Genomic DNA, 23,760 nt, shown 5'->3' on the forward strand with positions numbered 1-23,760 from the left:
AGCAGTCATCTTAAGGCTACTAAAAGCAAAATTTTCTATTTGCAAAAGTGACCATTATGGTCATTATGGTCGTGAACTTGCCAGATGCATTTGCTGATTGAAGTTATTCCATTACTCACTAGCAAATAATTCCTCACCTATGGCTTGTTTGCAAAGGCTCTGGGCAGGATACATTAAACTTCTAATTTGTTTTTTGTAGCAATACCAAGATTTTTTTCTGGCCATGGGTGAGGACCATTTCTGTCAATAAACACCACAATAAAAATTGTCAGATTTACATAGAAGCATATAATTTTGAAAACTATCTTCAGTGAATACCTGAGCAAACAGTGTTCTTACATCTTTTGCATCAATTTGTATAGAGTTAAGACATGAGAATATTGGGATATAGCGGACGCAGAGCAGCTGATACATGACTGACTCAGAAGTAGGCCAGTGTTTTCTTTGCAACAGTTGTTCAGCCATGAATTATGTTATTTGTTTAGACTTGGACTCCATCTTTGTTTTTTATTTTGAACCACTGTTCAGAGATATTTTGCCAACTCTTTAAGCACTGATTTATATGTACAGAAAGAAAAGTAAGTACCTGCAGCACCAAATATGAGGATGGAGATGGATGCTACCTCAACAAAACCAAAAGAAAAAGGAAAATGCCATTGCAACAGCTCTCTGCTACTAGCCATAGCAAAATAGACAGGGTGAGAAGCAGCAGCTCTTCTGCCAACTTAATGGCCAAGAAACTCGTCATCCGTATGTTGGTGGTGATAGTGATTTTGTTTTTCCTTTGCTGGACTCCCATCTTCAGCGTGAATGCCTGGCGCGCGTTTGACACTGCCTCGGCAGACCAGCGTCTCTCAGGGGCTCCCATCTCCTTTATCCACTTGTTGTCCTACACTTCTGCCTGTGTGAACCCTATCATATACTGCTTTATGAACAAGCGTTTCCGCATGGGTTTTCTAGCCACTTTCACCTGCTGTGCAAAGCAAAAGCCCCCTGCAATACGGGGGGAGGTCGGTGATGAAGAGGAGGGGAAGACAACAGGGGCTTCACTCTCCAAATGTTCTTATACGCACATGAATGCATCTGCTCCTCCCTGAGCTGCATCAGAAGAGGCAGTGAGTGGCCTACAGAAATTCAAGTATCTGTCACCTGGTCTTGGAAAGTGACTGAGGCATCAGCTGAACATGATTTAGTTCTGAGGTAATGAAACACTTCAGCTGACAGTACGGGAAATGGATCACTGTCTGAGCTTTATATCACCTTCCCTTCAAAAGTACAAAGGGAGAAGAGGGCTCCTTGAAGATAAGGGACTTTATAAAAAGCCTTAGAAGATGCTCTATTTGTCATAGATTTGCCTGTAAAAATTGGTGTCCTTTATACCAACAGTTTTGTTGAGTTTTTGGCTGCTGTTCTGAGTATTTCTTAAAATTTCTGAGATGCTAATAGATTCTCCTCAAACACAAATACATGTATTGCAGTCTTCACTTCAATACTTAGGCCTCATAATCAAAATTTTTTCAGTTACCTTTCTAGTAGTGTATTTTCACATTGTTTTAGCTGAGCTAATACATGTTGAGATTATTTTGGGGTCACAGTCAAGTAAAAGACGAATGGGCTTGTCTATGCGAAAATGATGCTATTAAGTAAAATAATTTCATTTTTTATAAAAATTTAAAATAAATATTGATGACTTTGTGGATAAAATTCATTTTTCACTTAGGCAATAACCTAAATTAATATAATTTAATGTATTTTTGGTTTAAATAAACCCCACAGAACAAGCACAAAGAAGTGGCTTTCTTCTGTGCACCTGCCATCACCCACACGTGCAAGTGCCAAGGTCTTAGATGAGCCCCAAAGGCTTGCATGGAAATTGTCACACTGGCAAGCACAGGAATAAACACTGGGGATAAAAGCAAAGAGGTGATTTTACAAAAGACACAGGACTGAAGACGTAGGACGACGTTCATGGTAGCCATACATTTCACAAATATATTCACAGTCACTCCTGGCATGGTACTGCCACATGGAAATAGAAGGCATTGGATGTAGTGAGGCAGAAAGAGAGCAGATGCAACGAGCAAAGTCTGGAAGACTTTGTCAGAAAACATACTTTTTCTTAACTTTGGAACAACTGTTTTCTCCAGCTACACATGTTTGTAAACAGACTCAACACAGGAAAAACTCAAAACTTTGAATGATGTAATGATTGGTGTTTATTGAGCAAGGAATCCAGCCTCTTTCCTGTGCAGCGCAGAGGTGACTGTGGGTGTTCAGGTCGTGCCTTCTGCTCTGTGGAGCTCAGCAGAAGTTATATCATTTCTTTTGTTTTGTGAAAATATCCTGTTGAAGATGCTTCTGTCTTCTAGCTGAATCAATATAATTTAAAAAACTTGTTATTAGAAAGAGATTAAATTTGAGCACAGTGCGGAATGTAGATGTGGATATTAAATATAACCCCTCTCAAGCTTTTTAATCAGAAAAATCTAATCTCTTTACAGAATGATTTTAAATTGGAAATATAATTTGAGTTCCAGGCACCCAGATCCATGTTCTGCACTCAGTTATTGCCTGAAACAGTTTATCCATACAACTTCGCATACAACTTTGGCTATTATTTTTTTGCATCCAGCTTGTCCACAGACAGGAAATTAAAAAAAAATAATTCTAAACACTATTTATGCACGATCCATAGAAACAATGTTTTGCCTGCCACATTAATAAAGTAACACTATTCCTGGAATGGTGCTGAGACTTACTGACATCGATCTGACCTTTGCAAATACCCACCAAATTAAATTAGGGGATTTAATTCATAAAAAAAAAAATAAGAATTTTACTTCACATAAGGATGTAGGATGAGATCCTCTACAAACCTGTCCTGTGCGTTGAAACTGAAGGAAAAACTTAGCTGGTTTTGGATTTATGTGAAACAGTGAGAGCAGAAAAAAATATTTCTTAAGTCTTTTATACCATTTGGAAGTTTGGCTTTATTTAGGACATAGTTTGAAAATTATATAAGTAAAAAAAAAATCACAATTTAATTATATACTGGATATGAGAATTGGTGACTAAGCACTGTATAGTGAGACAGCCTGCTTTACAGCTCTGTATGCACTTTGAAAGGCAAATTCCTTTTTCTCAGTGTAGATTCCCTGGTACCTTTAGAGCCAGCATAGCAGTATGTAACACCGTTCACCGGCTCCTACTGGTTTAGTCCGAGGACGATGGTTTCAGATGAAAGGCAAAAGCTATTTTCAACAATGCCTTAATCAAACGACAGCCACCCGTGGCCCCTGGTACCTGTGGCTGAAAGCAGCAGAGTCTCTTGATTGATTCCCCCCTCGCAACTATCAGGGAGCACAATTTGGAGGTGATGAAGTGAGGGAGGCAGGAGAAGAAGATCCTGATGGAGTGGCAGTCGGGCAACAATCAGGGAAGGGTTAGAAATGCGCCAGAAGAGAATTCTTCTTCTCTTTTTGCCTAAGGCTCGTCTGTGCATGTGTCACTCTTTCCTTCTGTTGCCCCCTACACATCCGTTTTTAAACCAATGCGTTAACTATGACCAGGCTCCCAAAGTCATGAGCCTTAAGCTAAATTCCAGTAAGGAGTAGGAATTAAGTTTTTAAAATGCAGGATTGCAACCCAGTCATTTTGTCATCTTCTGCCCTGTTCTCCTAGCACAGGAAATTTCAGCCTTTCTGCAGCCTGCATTCATCTTAATGCCATTTTCCCTGATCTGTGCGTTGCAGAAGTTACTCCTGTGTCCAAATGTCACCCTTTCATCACTAAAGCGTCATGTAATCCTCTCAGCATATTTAATTCAGATACTGCTATTAGTGGAAATGTATCTTCAACAATAAATGTGGGTGGAATAAACATATTAAAATAAAAGAACCCATGAAGTCTCCTCATTTTGACATTAGTTTATAGAGGTTGGGCGGAGAAACCCTATCCTAGAAGTCTACTTCTACAATGGGCAGTACCTAAAGGCAAACTGTTTCCCATATGTAGCAGACAAATGGCAAACCAATAAATTTCAGGTGTATAATGCCCATAAATCTCTGAAGTCTTCCTCTTCTTCCCCTTTCCCCCCTGACTCCTGGGTTTTTTTCTCCCCTTGTCTTTCTCTTATCTCTTTCAGATGCATGTTACCATCTTTTTTTTTCTGTACCCTTCCCAGTCTCTAGGTTACTTCCCCCCACCAACAATTGCTAGATTTTTTTATTTTCCTCTTTGACAGGTTTATTTTCCTTCCCAGAGAGCACTCTCATCTTCATTTTCCTCTATTATCTCCAGCTGACAGACTCCTGAAACACATCGCCCCAAGCAATATATCCTGCCCACAACACAACAGTTCTGCAATTGCCTCTTACGACCCTACCCTACGTCTGAGTCCATCATCTCTGTTGAACACTGGCTCCTGGCATGCTCAAACAAGCAGTGTATACTAGTTTGTAAAACAAAGCCATAGCACTAAATAATATCTAAGTCCTCCTTTGGTACTTCTGTCATTTGCAGCTTCTATTATTAGGGCACTGCGGGAAAATTACTTTGGGAGGAAATCAGAGAAAACTGGGACCTAATAGGAGCATAGTATTACAGGAAGGTTTTTAGGGTGAAATACAGCTATCACCTTCAGGATGGCTGACATGCATGGAATCTACATCACCACAGCTCCCTAAGCAACACACCCTGCCAGCTCAGCAGGTGCTGACAGGAGTGATGGAGGGGGGAACAGAGTGGAGACACGGTGGCCAGGCTCTGCTGTGCTCCCTGCAGGAACGGGACCTGATGGTCTGATAAGCTGCATAGCAGTTGTCATATAAAGGATATATGAGATGGTGCTGGCTGCTGAGCTGACCACTGGCGAAATTACTTTCCTCAAATGAAATAGTCTCATTGTAATACTAGTGCACACCTCCATCCCAAAGCACTACTACATCTCACTGGGTACGTGATGCCAGTCAGTAAAACAATATGTATGAGTCACTCAAGCTCCCCCTAAGTGTAAAGAAAACGGACTGGTCCTGAACTGAAATATATCTAAAGGGGGGGAACTGCTGTCTAAACTCCTGAAACATCACACTTTGATTTAGTGTCACAAGGTTAGGTCAAGCTGACCCACCCTCTAAAGCTGTAAATTCTGGCTGACAAGCTAATAAGGTGTCACGACTCCCATCTGAAAGTAGGACAAGGGTAATTGTGGCAGAGGGAGATTGCGACATCCAACTCAATTAGCCCCCCAAAAGAGGGCAACTGCTTGAGGAGCGTGCATAGTTAGTGAAGGACTGCAGTAGTGCTGCCTGAGGGTGCGTAATAATTTACAGTGGGAGTGAGAAACTTGTAACCAACCTGGTGTATGATAAATGATGAAGTATAAAAAGTGGACGGCTGAGGGGAGAAGTTAGGGAAGACTCCATCCTAACGTCTGGGATCAGCTGACAGGCTGAACCTGCCTTCTACCCCACAGGGACGCCTATTGGGTAAGAACTTTATTCTATGACTAACGCTAGCTGTTACTAAGTGTATTGTTTTAAGCTTGTTTTGTGGTCAGTGTATTATCATCAGCAACCTTCAAACCTTACTCTGTCACAAACTTGTATTTTGTATGATATAAATCTTCAGCTGAATTCCATTTTGCATAAGTCTCCCAAGATCTGAGTAGCTGTTATAATGGATTTGACTCAGTGACGCTGTCGGGGGGTTCCCGAATAGGTTCATCGACTCACCCCCTGATACCGTGGGCTGTCAAAACGCAGGTAGCAGACCAGCTGGTCGGACACAAGGATCTCGTCTTTCTTGGGAAACTGACAGGCTGATCAAATATAAAGGGTTCAAGGAAACTCCGCTTCTTAACATGACAGGCACAATTTGGGACAGATGCTTAAAATACTGCTAAATACAGCACTTAGTGGAGGGAGTCAAGCGAAGGATGTATTTCAGTGTTACCAAGGCAAAAAACAGGTGCTCTGCATGAAAAGCAGCATGTGGATTTGGAGCTGCAGCCACTAAAGGTTTACACCTCCTTTACAAAAGCTGTGGCCTCTTTGGTGACGCTGCCAAGCTCTTCTTGGCCAGGTGGTGAGGCTGCCTGGTGCTCTGCTGCCTCCTCCAGCCCCTCCTGCGCCTCCTGCCTCCGAGCCCAGTGATGGTGTAAACCGCATTCGTGCATCTTGGCTTGTCACGGCACTGTTCTGGCTTGGAATAGGTTATTTCAGAATTGCATGATACTGAAATAATGCAATACAATACAGAAACACCGGAACCAAAGCATAGCAAATAAACACACACTCAGTGTTTCTGAATCAAAGCTCATCTATGGTCAGATATACTCACACTATGAACAGAACAGAACGTGCTTGGCACTTACTGACTGCCACCAAACCATCTTGTAATCTTACGATTGCAATAGTGACTGTAGTTTTTTCAATGCTTTCTTCCTCATGAAGCATTAATCTTGGAAGTAATCATTCAGGTGCTGAGAGGATTTTAATAGCTACTTATCTCCTTCATTGTCTTAGATACCCATTTTTCCATAGCTGATGCTTTTTTATACAAATCAAGATACACAAACTAAGAGTGTCTTCAGATTCAAGGACTGTACTTACTTCCTCTTCCATTTCTCAGGATTTTGGTAAACATGCCTCTTTTTTTTTCCTCAGTCTAAATTGAATGGCTATTGAGCTAAACTTAGGGTTCCTAGTGGCAAAAAATGCCTCTTCTCAAAAGGAAAGTGAAGAATAATAAAACTTAATGACTTTGAGTAAGGATTATATGAAAAGAGAGGGTGTAATCTCCTTATTACAGCATCAGAGACAGGGTGGTAGGGAATATATTAAAAAAGCTGGAATTGGAGGGTTGGGGTTTTTTTGTGTTAATTTTTTTATAAATGTCTTGTTCTTCCATTTAAAATATGGCACAGACCAGCCAAATCACATTTCACGCAGGTATGCATGTAGGTCAGCACTTTGCTCACCCTCTGACCATGGCTTTCCTATCCATTTCCCTATATACATTATTCATTTTTGTTAAACAGCTCCAGCTTTTTATGCACAATCTCTCCCTGGCTCTTCTCTCATCAGTTACATCCACATCATAGTAATGTGAGCCTTGAAGATGCCAGAATTGCTAAGTGGTTTATAAAAAAACCTATTTCTAGCATTACCTTTTTTTTTTTTCTTCCTGCAAAGTGTATTAGGCTGCCTTGGGTACCTGCGAAAGGAAAAAAAAAAAAAAAAAAAGCAAAGGAAATGTTCATGAATTGTAAAGCTCCTGCTTCGCTTGCCTAATGACAAATCATCTCTACTAGGAGTTATTTGTCTGCCTCTCTACAGATAATTATGGCATGAAGAGTTTTCTTTGGCTCCCACTCCCAGTTGTGTCCAAAAAGCACTAATTTTGAGCTAGTGAGATGTCAGCTGTCCACTGTGCTGTGAGATGAGAATAAAACATCTTCATTAGCATCAGCAGCTAGCAAACATCAAGTCGGAACCATCCCCTGTGGGGCAAGCACCATATAATTGATTTCCTGCTATTTTGGCAGTTATTACAGATTTTTAAAATATCACCTGATCGAATGAGGAATGCAATGTATGTACTGAGTTTGATTTCAAACAGCGGACAAAGCACTGCATAGCTCCTGCGAACGTCCTACGAATACCAGTGTTACAAAGCAGTCATGAAGAACGGCCACGTGTACAGAACCTACATCCACAGGAAAGATGAGGGGCTGCTCACACTTTTGGCTGGCTGTCAGAGCCAGTTAACTCTTTTTATTAAACGGACAATGGCTCAGGTCCTTGTTCTGAGACTATTAAGCAACTGATAAGAGGCCTCATCCATGACCAAGTGAAGAATGACACAGAGGTGAAACCACAGGGGCATCCGCAGCAAACAGATGGCAACATCCAAGAGAGAACCGGCCAGCCAGCTGGGAACGCTGCACTGACGAACCTGCTACGGGCCTTCTAACACCTGAGATCTTCAGGATTTCATAGCTAAACTGAAGGTAGATGCAGAGTAACCAGAGCTGCTTCCTTGCTCTGAAACCGGCTCAGAACTCAGTCTGCATCCCTGTGGTAGCATCTGGCAGTGTTGCTGTGACCAGCTTGCTATTATTGTAAAGGAATGTAAGGACAGCAATGTCATCCAAAGCACTCTGTCTTTGGAGCTGCTTTTTCTGGTGTCTTCCCAAGAAGATGGTCCTGCCACAGTTCACATGCAAGGAGGAAAAATAACGCTAGGGTTATGGCGCTGACATTAATTCACTGTATCAGAGAGGATGCAGCTGCTGCTTCTGCTGAAAACCCAGCCTCACATCCCCTCTAGTTTACCAGGGTGCTACAACTGATTTACGTGCCCCTGGTCATCTGATGGGGAAGGACAGAGGTCATCACAGGATGAGCAGGCTACCATGTTATTGAAGACAAAGAGCTTTTCATGTGCAGTCCAGATGTAGCCAGTGTTCATCTGAGTTACAAGAAAATCAGTAGTGAATAAAGCAAATTTTTGGCTATAAGACAGGTTCTCACAGTGGGTTGATTTTTAAGAAGAGGGTTCTGCTAATTTCAAAGTCCTCGCTTCACTGGGATTGCAGATCTAGGAAAAGGATCCAGAAAACATATCGCAGTGCTTTTGTGTTTATTAAATAGGAAATGTGTTTAAACAGTGTCAACTGACTGAAGCAAAATAATACAGTCCAGGAGGGACTCAGGAATAGCTTTGTGTTCCCTGGCATTTTTCAAGCATTTTTTTTCCCTTTTGTATTAATTTCCTTCCTTATTTCAAGCAGTGAAAAGTAAAAGCTGTTGGGAATTCAAAGAACATTTATTGAAAGGCAGTGTTTTCCACAAGACATCAGATGTTTATTAACACCCAACATGACTCCTCTGCTGCACTAAGTTGTCAAATATTTATTAAGACCAGGGCAGACTTTGCTGCACACCGGAGCCGAGAGTGACAAGCCTCCAATTACAGAGGCTACATAGAGAGGGAGAGGAAGAGAGCGAGCGAGCAAGCTGCAGGTGTACAGCTCTGTCCTATATTGCCTTTGTGAGATCTGTAAGAGATTAATGAGACTGGTAGAAGAGTGAGTATTTACAAAGACGGTGACTGAAGACAAAGTGGAATCCAATGCACTTGCAGCTGGAAACATGGCTCTGCAGAGCCCAGACACAGGGCTGGGACAGGAATGGAAGGGAAGGTGAACAGGAAACATTTCGACCTTGTAGAGTGGGGGGAAAAATTATAATAAGGTGGAAAGGACAATGTCATCTGATCTGTGAGGAGAGAAAAGCATTGCAAACAGTTTTTGGCTTTGGATTGTCAATACCCTCCTGAAAGCAAGAGACAAGGCAGCTGTGCCCTGTCTGTGAAGGAGGCATGTGGGGGCAGACAAAAGTTTCCCTAGGCAGCAAGATGGAAGGGAAATCCAACTTCAATTTGGGTACAAAAGCACTCATTTTAGACAAGGCTGAAAGTGGAGATTTGAAAGGAAAACAACTATTCTGGAATTAATTTCTTTTCTACAGGCTTTGCATAGGGTTTTGCTGCTGAATTCCGACAGGACAGAGCAGGTAAGCGGAGCTGGGGGTCTCTGCAGCATGCCCCAAGCAGAGAAGCCTGATGGAGGAGCGCACCTGGGGCCACGGAGAGCCTGCTGCGTACAAAGTGCTGCCAGCAAGCAGAGCGTGATTTATTATGCCTGTATGAGTCAAGCGTCTCTCATGTGAGGAGTTTAAACTACACTACCACAATACTATTATGTTCTAGTCTAGCTGACAGGTTAAGAGAATATAGCGCTATGTTCCTCTGTCCCAAAGACCAGCACCCCTGAACGCTGTGCATCCACAGGACCTACTGAGAGCTGCACCAGCCAACACAGACCCCAGCTCTGCTACCACTGCTGTGGCAGGAGGCAGCCTATAGCGACCCTGTGTTCCATCAGACAGAGCTAGAAACGACAACGGTTTCAGAAACCAGGTGAGCAGAAAAACAAGTATCTAAATAAGCAAGAGAGTGTTTAAAAGAGAAACAACCCCCACCCCCTCGCACCCCCAACCAACCCCCTCTTGCCCCCAAACTGTGGTGCTTGCATTTAACGGTTCCCAGCATTTGGAACAGTCTGCTTTTCACTAGCATCCTGTAAACAAACTTAAAAAGAGTGGTGTTCTCTGCTAGGAGGAAATAGGTATTGCCTCTCCTGCCCCACCTCCACCTCGCTTTTCCTCAAGCTCTTTTCCACCACAGAGCTTTGTGTCCTCATTCTGGCAGCTGACAGCAGCAGGCTGTTATGCTACCAGTTGGCTTCGCTAGACAGTAATTTCCAAATCTACACATCTGCTTAGACTACAATGCCTCGTACACTCAATTATACTCCCAACCCTACCAAGAGCCATGTTTCTAAATTAAACTTACCAAAATGCAATTTTATAACTGATTCATGTTGTGTCTGCGCTTCCTCCAAATTTAGTTTGAATAATGTTTTCTAATCTACTACTACGCAAAACAAAACAAAGAACTCTGGTATTATTTCTGTACGCATGTGGGCTTGAACGTAGCCATCTGTGCAACTTCAGGCTCTGCTTCTGAGCCAAGGTTTGTTATTTACTTACATTTGTCCTTGATCCTCTCTGGAGGAACATATTTGTGCAAGTGCTTTTGAGCACTTTCCTATGTCTGAGACTCTGTCCACCTGTGTGACCAGTTATCGTAGATAGCAGTCGGGAGGGCTTTTGAAGAGGGGACACTTGGAAACACCTGCTTTCCAGTTACGCAATCAAGTAACTTTACATCCTTTTTTTTTATATTTTTACACTGCAAAATTCCCTATCTGGCTAGAGTTCTCTTTACTTTTGTTTCACAGCTTTAGTATCAACCATTCTTTTTCACCTCCTATGACTGATCTCCAATTCTGGCACTTCCCCTTTTCTGTGTGGGGTATGTCAGATCTAATGTGCTTACACACACGTCATCAACAAAACTACTGTTGTTTTGTATACAGAAAATTAAAGCAATTTTTTATTGCTCCTCCTGATGCATTTTGGTTGGCTTCATCAAATTCTAAAGTTAATTTTATTAACATTTCAGGACTTCCATGCCCTCTCTGACAAGTCACCACTTGAAAATACTGGATGACCTTGCACATTTTGATTTCTTGCAATCAAAGCAAGATGTGATGACTAATCTACCTCTTAGGGAGTGGCCTGCCAACAGCACTGAAATTAAGGGGGACACATGTATTTTCTAGATTTCACTCTTTGCAATACATTTTAAGGACTGACAGCACATATATATACAAGTATAGCTAAAGGAGGTGGAGGTTTGGGCAGCAAGGTGAGAGTGGATTAAAATTTTTGGCACCTGGTGAAATAGGAGCAGCATTTCAAGGCCACTGAATGAGTTTGCAGATCATGTTCGAATTGAAATAAGAGGAAATTAATTTAAAATGTAGACATTTAAATGTCTTTGGGCTTGAGTGAGTGGATGAAGTATTTACACCTGCAACAAATCTTCAGAAAGGGATATTTCTTGCAAGACATGGTTTAAATAAAGGTGCAGAAGACTTGTGGTGCTGCTGTCGAATTGGAAATATTGTACGCTTCATTAGCTAGTTCTGCTTCAAACCCAGTCTGGAGTCAGTCCCATCTAATCCTGTTTGCTCCCAAACAGCAGCTGCTGCAAACAGTTTTGGGTTTACATTTACAGAATCTGTTGGCATTGATGAGCTTGTCTGGGTAAGGACGTCCAAATATAACACAACTTCCTTTTTCTCTGGGTGTCCAAGAGGAGACTGTGTATTTACTTTCAAGTGTTTGTTCCCACTGGTCATAAACACATAGGCCCAGAATCCCATTCAGGTGTGTCCAGTGGGACTTTTAATTCTGACCCCAAACACCCATTTATGGAGGGTGGTGTGGGGCTGGGGCTGTCACTGAATCCCAGAGTCTCCATTGGGCCAGTTGAAGTGCAGGCTTCTTTTATTATTTTTTTTCAAGGTTATTTAGAGCAGAGAGAAATGTTTTAGTGTTGCAGCAAGGTGCTGGACGGTTTGTATCCTTCAGCAGAAAACAAAACTTTCACCTTCTCAAATTGAAATTCTGGCTCTGCCTCTCAGTTGAGGCACTTCTCTGTTCTCTGCTTCTGACTTCTGAAGTTCCCTGCACTTCTCCATTCAAGTGGATTTTTTTTTCTACCAGGCTGACTTATTTAGAGGGCTTAGCAAGCAGAAACCCAGCACACTATTGGCATATTCCTCATCAAACAGTAGCCAGCAGGGGTTTTCTGGGCAGCAGCTACAGTCTGAAGATCAGCAGCCCCCAGTTTCCCTTACACATAAACCCATTCTTACTCAGTGCATTTTTGCCTGTGGTCTGCTATGCCCACATCCTTACCGAGGATTTGAAAGTATTGAAGTTCTCGAGCATCCTCAGGTAACACAACTTTGCTTTTCATTTGTGCACATCAAGTCATTCATATTTCTCAAACTGAGAGATTTAATTCTCTCTTGAAGAATTTTACAGTTCAACTTCAGCTGGGAAGTTAGGTGAAATGAGAGTTCGTGAGGAGCTTTCTTACTGAACTATCTAATCAAAAACTTTTTGATGGAGATGAGCCAGTCAGAGCAAACCCCTTTTTGGCAGGGAGAAATCTTCTCCAGACCAAACCAGAATTACTGATGTTAGATGAGAAAGAATTGGGTTTTAGTTCTCCCTGTTCCTGCTTCAGAAAAAGGAGTTAAACCTCCATTTGCTCCATTTCAGGCAAAATGGACCCACTAAACTACTAAAGACAGACTTTACAGCCTCTCTGGTCTGGAGTTTTATCAACGCCTATAAACTATTCTTAACTGGAAAAACATTATAAATCCCTAGGGAAATTATTACTGTATTTCATTGGGATGCAAGAGCGCTACTCATGTCCTAACTGCATTTAAAGCAAACATCTTGAGAAGACTTTTTTTTACCCTTTCCCGCTTTTTTTTTTTTTAAACCTGCTCTATGTGGTCCTGAAAAATACATCAAAATGGTTAAGATTAGGTAAGTTCAGGATGATTCAAACTTGGATGGCACACATGCCTGAGTTTTCTTAGTAGGTATCTTGTATATAATTTGATATTTTATACCTGAGCTCTTGACTGTTTACTAATGCCAATTAATGAATTGCTAGAGGAAAAGAGATTGTAACTCAGTTCTGCTAGCGTCCAGCAGCTTATTGAAGTGTTGTTATCATTCATCTGTTACTTGATTTTTCCCATTTTACACTGACAGGTTTTAGAATAAAATGATTCATAAGTTCTGGCCATCAAGGTGACTCCTGGCTCAGCGGGGGGGTGTCCTGGGTGATCATTCCTCCCTCTAAGGCAACATCACTGCTGGCCAGCAGAACACAACTCCTTAACGAACAGCCCATCCTCTTGGCCTCTATGACAAGTAACACTCAGACTTTAATGACTGCATCCATTACATGAGTCATAACTCCCATCAGCACTGAAATTTCCAGCATTCCGACTTAAAAACTAGTGCTCACCTCTGCTGTTACCTCTCTCCTTCCATCTTACATAATAATGTGGCAGTACTTAGGTGTAACTTAAAGGCTTGAACTCATTTTTTCCACCCACACCTGGGACCTGGACAAATGTCCCTTGCATCAGGACATTAATGTATTGGGACTGTGAATTTCCTGCTTCAGAATAATGAAAACAGTTCAGTTTGCACTGATCATGCCATAGTGCTTCTGTGCTTTTGCACAGAACATTTCACAAGCTAACATTTAAACGTCATTTTCATAGACAGATAAATACGGAATTAATTGAAAAACAAGATAAACATCAGTATCCTTAGTGTTCACTCTTAATATGATCAGCTGCAAAGAACTTGCTTGCTAAAACAGGATGGAAGTACAGGTGAGAGAAAGTAGTAATATATTAAAGTGGCTGATAAAGCTTCTCAGATCACAGCAGATGAATGGCAAAGCTCTACCCGTATTTCATAACTGTATTCCTCAAGGCAGCTGGTGGACCAAGCTACAAGCAGAGATTCACATATGATTTTTAAAAGCTAGGACTGCATATTTACATTTTCTCCTTGCTGTGAAGATAACCTCATGCAGGTAATAAGCCCGGTTTATTGTTTCACCATCCTAACGCCCAGTGAAAGGAGACAAGATTTTTTTGGTTTTCTAATTTATATTGGTAGCTGGTATTTATTTCCCTGTAAGTTTACCTGTAAACTGACAGTAAAAAGTTGTGCAAAAGTAGAATTTTATCAAAATCTAGCATTCCAAGCTCTGAATTTCAAAGCAGTCCAGGATATAGACACTCAAGATCATAAGGTTCAGGATGAAACACACTTGGTTCATGACAGCTCACAAGCCAAGATATCTGAAGGTAGAAGCAGAAAACCACAATGAAAAATCACATTACAATTTTCCTTGGAATAAATCGCTAAAACTGTTACGAACTTGAAAAATGAACCACTTGGTAGAAAGTGCAGATGTATTTGGAAGCTTAAACACTCACCAATTGCCATTTATCCTCCCAAGGAAGAGAATTTTCCTTATTAACATTACTTGTAAATTAAATAATCAAACATCTTTTCAGACCATTCTTGATTTGTATGTCTATTAAATCTCCAAAGTAAAACCATTTACCAAAAATTGATTTAGAAGTCCAATACTTTCTGAATGTGTGAAACTGAGATGACATCAACATCAGTCTCACAACTGATGTCATGGAATCAAGTGGAGTCTAAAACCCAGATGGCTCCTTAAACCCAGGCATGCTGTAGGAAGTAGTATGGATCAGCAAAATGACTGTCAAAACAGATCCACATGCCCACACAAAGGTTAATCTACATCTGGTCCTTCAGAAATAATTTAATTTGCGTGGAACTCTATTCTGAAATTTGTAATGACTCATCAGTAATCAGCACAGCACTGCCAGAAGACATTTTCATTTGGAAAAAAATAAACCAAACTCCTACTTGTCAAGCATTTTGTGCTAGTTACCTACTTTGTCAAGAAAAGATTTAATTTTTTTTTTTTTTTTTGTAATGGTTTTGTATGGCATTCTGCTTTGTATTGCTGCAGATTGCCAGACTGTACCACCTTAGTAACTTACTTAATCGTAATGCTTGAAATGACTGTTGCACAAACCAGGCTGCAACACCGATGAACCCCAGGCAGGATAAAGGAACAATGGGACCGCTGACTTTCTTCCCGCAAAAGAAGTAGATGCTGTGTTAGAAACTGCATTGACAGCAAGAGGCAAATCTGCAGTTGCCTTGTCCGCATATTGAGGTGCTTGTTTTCTCAATCTTGCAAACAAAGAATTCCACAGAACTATGTTAAAGTGTGAGAAATTTAAAATTCTTGCCTTCAAAGGCAAAGCATAGAAACACCTTTTGTTAAGACCACAATATAAGTACATTAAAAAATATCAGCTGTACCATTTCCTAGCCTTATGATTTCTTTCATGTTGAAATCTAGTAGTGTTGCTGAATCTCTCACATTTTTGGGGAATTCCCAGTTAGGTTTTCTAAGGCAGTAAATTCAATCACCATGAATCCTCTGTCTGCTCTTTCCCAATTTCCACAAAGTAAAATTGTTGGCAGTGAGAGGAACTGAAATGGAATTTGAAGCACACCTAACTGAAAACAAACAGAAAAAAATACAAGAATAGGAAAAAAAACATAATTTAAGACATTATAGTAATAGATTACTGGCGACAAAAGCGAGCAGTGGAAGCCAAGAAGATACAAACCAACCATGTGTGTCTTTGGTGTTTTGTGTGTGTTTGTATATCTATACGGTGCTGCATGAGAGATGTTTATACAGGTAAAGTGTTCACACTGAACTAAACTCTGCAACTACATGCACATACAGAAGTATCATGCAACGTTTTCTTGGACAGAGAGAAAACCCCCAAGTCTGAAGTCACTGCTGTCATGTGATTGTGTATATGAACACACCAATGCTCTGAGGATCACATCTCATTTCACAGCACAGATACCTGGGCTGGATTAGCTCTAAACAGATAAAGTACAGATTATCAACATCAAGAAGAAACACCAAACTGCCTTACTAAAAAAACCCCAAAACAAAGTCACTGGGCTCAAACTAGAATTAAACTCACTTGGAGATTTTAAGAACTAATTATTAAAACAGACAATTTTAAGACAGAAAACATGCTATGTACCGAGCTGTGCTTCTACCCTTTATACAACTGTTGAAGTTACTGTTCAAGCAGAACTATGAAGTTCTTAGATTCTGATGATATGGCCTGTAAGGCTGCGGTTTTTGTAACAAAATCCTTCCTTCTGCAAAGAATGGCCAATGGATTAGAACTTATTATAAATGTCCTAATGCATTGGTATAGCTGTCAACAAATGAATGCAGCTGCTATTATTTATTTGTATGTCAAGGGTCCCAAAACCAAGTCACTCAGCAGAAGCTGAAGTAGAAAGTGAGAGATGGAGGTACGGCAGAGAAGTAGCTTGAATGACACAAGGTCCCACCCTGCCTGCAAAACACATCCGTAGGGATTCAGAGAGGTGGAAATGGACAAATTTTCCAGTGAACAAATAGCAAACAGAACAAAGGTGTTTTAATTATAGCCAGAGAAGATTTAAGGTTTTAATGAACATAGATGAGGGGGAAACATGACAGCAAATATAATTAAAAGATGAATAAGCAAATGATTTCTAAATTCAGATAAAGGCTCACAGGCACCTTTATGCAGTTCCAGATTACATGTATCATCTTCAGATAAAAGACCTATGGATCACTGAGGCCAGGTCTGTAGAAACTTCCATTCAATGTACCTACAAGCAGCTTAAATAACGTTTCTTTTTCTCCCACCCCACCCCACAACAGCAGAAACAGCAGAGAGATGACAGCACATATAAGTTATAGTTCACCTTATTTAACACCGACTCCTATCTTCTAAATTATGCAGAAAAATCTACACATTCTGAGAAAAACTGCAAACAAGGATCTTGAAAAGTAAGGGAACTGAGACTAGAATACACAGGCAATAGCGCATGGAAAAAATGTCAGTAAATTCTTAACCATCATTTTCCACACTTGAAGGAGATACTGAACCTGAAAGATGTCAGATTCAAAAGGTCTAATCAAATCTTTTTCAGACAGCAGTTGGCTTGCAAGTTTGTTTCTACAGAGAATCAAGACTTCCTCAACTTATTTCTCTTTAGCATAGATAATTAATGTTGATATTAACTACAAAAGTATTTTTAAGTAATACGGGCTGTAACTCTTCAAACTTTTTGGCCTCACACTAAGCATGTGTTACTGGATATCAGAGACAAATATCCTTTATGGACACACTAATTAAGCACATACAGGGTTTTTCAATCCTTCTCAGAAGCATGCAACTCCAACCTACACAGAGCACGGTGAAAGGTGAACTACCTCTCCCCATTCTGTAATTCTGAATGTTCTGGAATGGCATGTATTGCATGTAATCCGCCAAATGAATCTTTTCATCTAGCCAAATAATTTCACACCATTCTCCTTTTAATCCTCTACTCCAGATTTTAAAAGCATTTATTTTTGAGACTATCTATACAGCTAATTCCCAAGGTTCAGATGAAAAGATTTTTTTTCTATCTATAGTTCTTCATCTAAGACCAGCACCATCCCACCATACCGTTTCTTCCAGCTATACCAATGCTAAAAGTTTAGCAAGTGACTCTGCTCTTTGCCAAAACCTCAGATCTTATTTCTATTCTGCTCCAGAAGAATCAATGTATCATTCCAGAAACAGACTGCAAGTCTTCAAAATAATTTTTAAATGTAATCTGCCCATACCACCCATTTCAAACAGCAGAAGCTCTACCAGTGCTGAGTTTCTGGGTATTTTATGTGTCTTAATAACAATGGCACAGCATTCACCTTCGTAGATGTTTCAATGAAAATCTGTAAGCTTCTTCACAGTCAAATGTTCTCCTTTTTCCAACGAAATTGCTCCCTCTCTTGCTCTTGCCACACCTTCTTAACAACCACTTCTGCCCCCTTCACAGTCTTATGGATAAACTAGTGCTTCTTCTATTAGTTTAACACAAAACTAGTACTGGTAGGTTTCTGCCATTCCACACTCTCTCTGCTGTGTCCACTTCCCACCTCAGAAACTTTTTTCAAGTGACTGTGTCACTTGTGCTTGCAAACTAAAAAGAGTGCAGAGTGCGTAACTTCTAGTCATTCCTTATGGCTCTACTAGAGCATACTGTCAAAGCAGAAACAAGCTAGCTTGCTACATTTCTAGTCCTAATTATTAACCAACTAAAAGAAATATCAATCTGCAACTAAGAAAAAGATGAAAACAGGTATACTAGTTGCAATAATAAAGTTACTGAAGTTAAACAAACACAGTTCATTTTTTCTTATTTAATAAATAATATAAAAAAGTGAACCTTTTTTTTTTTTTTACATTATTGGAAAAAACAGTTTCTTATCTAACTCCAGCAATAATACAACCAATAATGAAACCAATTAAGATTTTTGGGTGGACATTCCATATCCCGTTTAAAGCGGAGTCCAGTGTGCACAGCCTCATAACTACTGATGACTTTTCCACTCCTGGGGTTGGTGTTCTTTTGTGTTGTTCTGGTTCCATAGATGACCTCACTGTTCATTTGCATTAAACAACAACAAAAAAAAAAACACAAAAAGAAAGAAAAAAAAAAGAAAAAATCATATTCCTTGGTTAACAAAAACATGCCAAGTTTCAACACCTGGTCAAATCATAACTACTTTTATATCATCATACAGATGTTCAATTATGTTTGTAACATCAACAGTAACATGGCATTTTATCTTTAGCCTTGTAGAAAAAATTGCAAGCCGACAGCATAATGCACATACACACACAGAGTACACTTGACAAAAAACACTTTTATGTGGTTTACATTTCACTTTTATTTAAACCTCAAAACTGCCCATATTGCAGGGTTTTTCTTGATGAAATATGGAACTGAGCAATTAATTCTACAAAATTATGGTAAAAACTTGCTCATTTTTCTACCTTATTGCTAAGAAACTTTACAGGTGCACAGTTTGTAAAAATAACCCTTTTAAGACTGAATGTATACACATGCTACAGGATTTAAAAAAAAATTACATTAGCATAGCACCTCCAGATGGGGCAAATGCAGTGCTGAACACAGAAAGAATGTTTACAAAGTTAGAACTGCTCATTTATTTTACAGCTTCTAAAGGGAAGAAATTGTTCAGTCCTAAAAGGGTTAAGTAGAAACCCTAATATACTTCTTTTTCTAACAAAGCTGCCACTCAATCCCACAGTACAGTGCTTGAAAACAAAGTCAAAAGTCTGGCACAGGAAAGTATAAACATTTGTTCAGTACTCATAAACAGCTGCTTTTGAAAGAAAGTAAATAATATGGTTAATAATTGAAGAGCATCTTAGTTTCAAGTTGGACAGACACCTCTATGGAGTCATTTAATCTACAAGTGGGTAGCTTCCAACAGACAATTTGTTCCACTTGGCATTAATGTTCTGTATATGGGGAATTTGCTGATTTATGTCTTGAGTTCATGTCTTTTCAGGTAACCATTCTGATCTTACAAGTCTGTGCAATAGAAGTAGTACAGAATACCATTATCGACACAGTTGTGGGATACCCTCAGGGCAAGTAATTTGGAAAAACATCAGCAGCAGATTATTAAAGTTTATGCTAGTGTTGAACTCTGAAATGCAGTTCCAAACAAATGAAAACAAAAGAAGGCATAGCTAAATTAGAGCACTTAATCTGCTTTTTCTTCCTACAGTTGGAAATATAACAACATTCTGAACACAGACAATCTCTATGTATATAGAATTAACAGCAGACTTAACAGCTAGACTTGAACAGCTAACAGCTTCATACTGAAACGTACTAGAAGTAGTTTTATCAAAATCTTGAGATATTGTTAATATAATGGAAATTGATTAACAGCTCACAAGGCCAATAAATGTAACAGTATCACCCCACAGGAAAAAGTTCAGGAAGATAATGTATCTGAACAACTGGACATCTTAAACACAGTAAGAACCTGGAAGACCATTTCTGTACTATAGAATAACTACTGGCAACAATGGAGCAACAAGCCCAAGGGAAAAATGGTGTTATTAAAATGATCTTGTAAGCAGAACTTAATAGTCTCTTCTTCTCACCCACTTGGCTGTAGTGTGTAGAACAGCAGAAATCAGGCTAAGTCGTTATGTTCTTTACAAGTCAAGGAATATTTACCTATTGGGCAAAATCACTGCAAGTAAAGAAACTGAATATAAAAAGTATTGCATTTATATGTAAAAATTTTAAAACAATGAGTATAAAAGCATGTGTCAAGTTCTGAAAAGCTATTTTAAATAGTCTTTGAAGGTTAAAAGGCTTGTTATGGTTTGCCTACTCTGTGTATATCATAGTTTGTTCTTGAATACCCTCTAAATCTGATAAATATATCGCTTATTTTAATTCTCAGTCTAATTAGTGATGAAAATCCGTGGCTTTTGAATTAAGCCGTACTGTAAGATACTTATGTGTTTCTAATAAAAACACTGTGAAATGATTCCTGCCACACACAATTAAAACAAAATTTTATAGCACATACAAAGGTAAACAGATTTGCAAGTAAATGCCAGTAAACAGTTTAACACAGAGATAAGGCCACAATGAATTCTGCCCTTGGTCACTGGAACGGATATGAGGTGAGGCAGTATTCACTAGTGTTAAGAACCAGCATTGTGACTATGTCATGGGAGTAAGTATGAAGGCCTGTGGTAGAATACAAGCACATTTTAGAAGGACAGTGGCACTGATTCTACTATTGGCTAAATAAGCTTTATAACCGATTTCTTCCTTTAACTACATTGTTTCCACATATGCCACGGAGCACTAAAGCGAACAAGTAGAATGGAGCATCAGAGTACACAAATATGGTGCAGAGACAATGCTTCAAAATGGTGGTGGGTCTCTGAACTGGAATAAGTGGTCAGAAATAAAAACCCTATGAAAACTGTCAACAGATAAGCTTGTAAGCAATGCACTGTAGGAAGCCACAGGTTCACATTTACACAGCAGTTCTGACTTTTACTTCGGGGTATAGAAGAGGCTGAACACACCATAAAATTTGTATTTTGGCTTTTAAAGAGGAAGATCCCACTATCAGAACTTGTCCTATGAGTCTATGCCTAGTTCTGTGACTACAAAGGAACTACTGGGGTATACTTTCCAATACAAATGAAGCAGGCAGGTCTACAAGGAGAGACAAAACATGGCAGAGTCAAAATGAAAAACAAATGCAACAACCAACGAAGTCGAAGTGCAAATGAGCCTTGAATTTATGATGGAGAGAAGACCTGAATGTTGCACAAGCTGTTGGCAGGGAGAGAGAAACCCACAGGAAATAAGGATGGGAAGAGCTGACATCTTCATAGTGCTTTTACAATTTTCTATTTGCCCATTTCTAAGTAATAAAATTTACTTCTAGTTATTATGATATGATCACTTCACAATGAAAGCACGTTCTCAATACAAGTGTTACACCAAAGTCTGGCCTAATTTACTGAACAGTATGAAGAAAAACATGCTTGTTGTGATTCTTAAGTGATGAAGGGCATCACCTACCAATCCCATTTGTAGCACACACTTCTCATGGTACTTTAGTTACATGCCAACAAGACAGAAGACATGCTGCCAAATGAAGTTATTGGGAACATTCCATTTTTGAAATAAAACATTTAACTTACACTTAATACAAATTATGTACAAGATTAGAAAAACCTGAACAGATCCTGAAACACTTTCAGATGTAATATGACTGAACAAGGAAGAGGGGAGTAACCCAGTAACAACCCTTCAGAAACACCAACGTATGCTTGTGACATGAACAATCATTAATATGACTGCTTGAGATGCCACTTTAAAAAAACCTCAGGTAATGTTAGAACCTCATGAATTATCACTATAAATACATATTTAAAAAAGAAAAACAGAAATAACTATTAACAATGACTGAAAACAGAGCACTAAAGTTAACATACATTGCATGTATTGCAGGCAAGGCAGAGGCATTTTTTTTAAAGCTTTTGCACAGACTTCATATAATCTTAAAAAAAATATGCTGGCCTTTACAAGGTTCTACTTGCTGAAATAAAAACAATTTCAGTTCATAAAAAGTCACAAGACTTCAGTTTAAAAAAAGGAACAGTTCCAGCCACAGACCAAAAATATATATATTTTTTTAAAACTGGAAGAGTATGGTAATTAGATTATACAAGCATGGTCAGGCTTGGAACCTGAATATACTTCAGAGCAAAAGCTCAGAGGAAAAAAAAATATAAACTATTTGGTAACAAAAGTGTACTATATGTTGTGATACAAAAAAGGTATGGTGAAAATGTACCTTTTATACTAAAGCTTATACAAGTTCCTTGGTCCATAAAAACTATGTTGTATTCATGTTTTCTAGTTTGCTCAACATGTATCCCAGCCACATTTTTTGTTTCTTGCCCATTAAAAAAAACACAGCTGAAAAATAGATTTTCAATAAAGTTCTTATGTTTCGGATGTTTTTGCTTTTTTTTTGTTGGTTTTTTTTTGTGTGTGGGTTTTTGTTTGTTTTTATTGTGGCTTCTATATTTAAGGATCAGCACTTGCAGGTAACAAGGTTCAAATAGTATCACCTAAAAGTAAAAGGTGTTTTCCCATGAAACCACAAAAATTGTTCAGTTCTCTTGAATGTAGCACTTGAAAGTCAGTTAAAAGTCCAGGCAAACAACAGTAGTTAGGAAACTACAGTTGCTGTGGATGATGTGACATTGGTTGGATTTGTGCTGACGTTTGTGTAACTTCCCTCGCTGTTTGTATTTGTTTCACTGGAAGCCATAAGGCTTGAGTTGGCTCTGAGGATTGCTCCAGCAGCACTGCAGTGTGGTCGTGGCCCTGGTTCCGGTGTGTATGTAAAGGTAAGGCTGGTGGAGTAAATGATGCCATCATTACGGACCAAAGTTACTGGAACCTGGACTGGCTGACGGACCCACCTCCAACCCTCTCGAAATGCAGAAATGTCTGGTACAACACATAACATGCTCTCTGCGCATCTGAAAAACAGGAGAGTCAACTGAGCATAATAAAACTTATGCTTAAAGAATAGAACAGAATAGTTCAGTTGGAAGGGACCTACAATGACCATCTAGTCCTACTGCCTGACCACTTCAGGGCTGACCGAAAGTTAAAACCTATTACATAAAGGGCATTGTTCAAATGCCTCTTAAACACTGACGGGCTTGGGGCATCAACTACCCCTCCAGGAAGCCTGTCGCAGTGTTTGACCACCCTCAGTAAAAACATGTATCCTAAGGTCTAGTCTGAACCTTCCCTAGGCACAGCTTTGAACCATTCCCACACATCCTGGCACAGGATCCCAGGGAGCAGAGCTCAGCACCTCTCTCTCCACTTCCTCTCCTCAGGAAGCTGCAGAGAGCAATGAAGTCGCCCCTCAGCCTCCTTTTCTCCAGACCAGCCAAACCCTGAGTCCTCAGCTGCTCCTCACAGGGCACGCCCTCCAGCCCTTCACCAGCTTTGTTGCCCTCCTCTAGACAAATTCAAGCACTTTCACATCTTTCTTAAATTGTGGGGCTAGAACTGCAAGAAATACTCACGGTGAGGCTGCACCAATGCTAAATACAGTGGGATAACCACCTCTTCCAACTAGCTGGATGCAGTTTGCCCTCTTGGCTGC

General features: G+C 39.8%; 2 protein-coding genes across 4 annotated transcripts in view; one reads left to right on the plus strand and one right to left on the minus strand.

Moving 5' to 3' along the window:
- Positions 1-22,708, plus strand: part of CCKAR (cholecystokinin A receptor) — a 48,024-nt gene extending 25,316 nt beyond the window's left edge. Inside the window, exon 5 of the mRNA XM_080386282.1 lies at positions 571-22,708. Within this exon, the coding sequence (XP_080242408.1) occupies positions 571-1,097 (527 nt within the window). The 3' untranslated portion in view covers positions 1,098-22,708. The remainder of the gene's footprint in view (positions 1-570) is intronic.
- Positions 22,589-23,760, minus strand: part of RBPJ (recombination signal binding protein for immunoglobulin kappa J region) — a 58,166-nt gene continuing 56,994 nt past the window's right edge. For all 3 annotated transcript variants that reach the window (XM_080386237.1, XM_080386238.1, XM_080386236.1), the window contains exon 11: positions 22,589-23,119. In XM_080386237.1, the coding sequence (XP_080242363.1) occupies positions 22,804-23,119 (316 nt within the window). In that variant the 3' untranslated portion in view covers positions 22,589-22,803. The remainder of the gene's footprint in view (positions 23,120-23,760) is intronic.

This window comes from Falco punctatus, assembly GCF_963210335.1.
Source record: "Falco punctatus genome assembly, chromosome: 1".
In the NCBI taxonomy this organism is placed as follows: Eukaryota; Metazoa; Chordata; class Aves; order Falconiformes; family Falconidae; genus Falco; species Falco punctatus.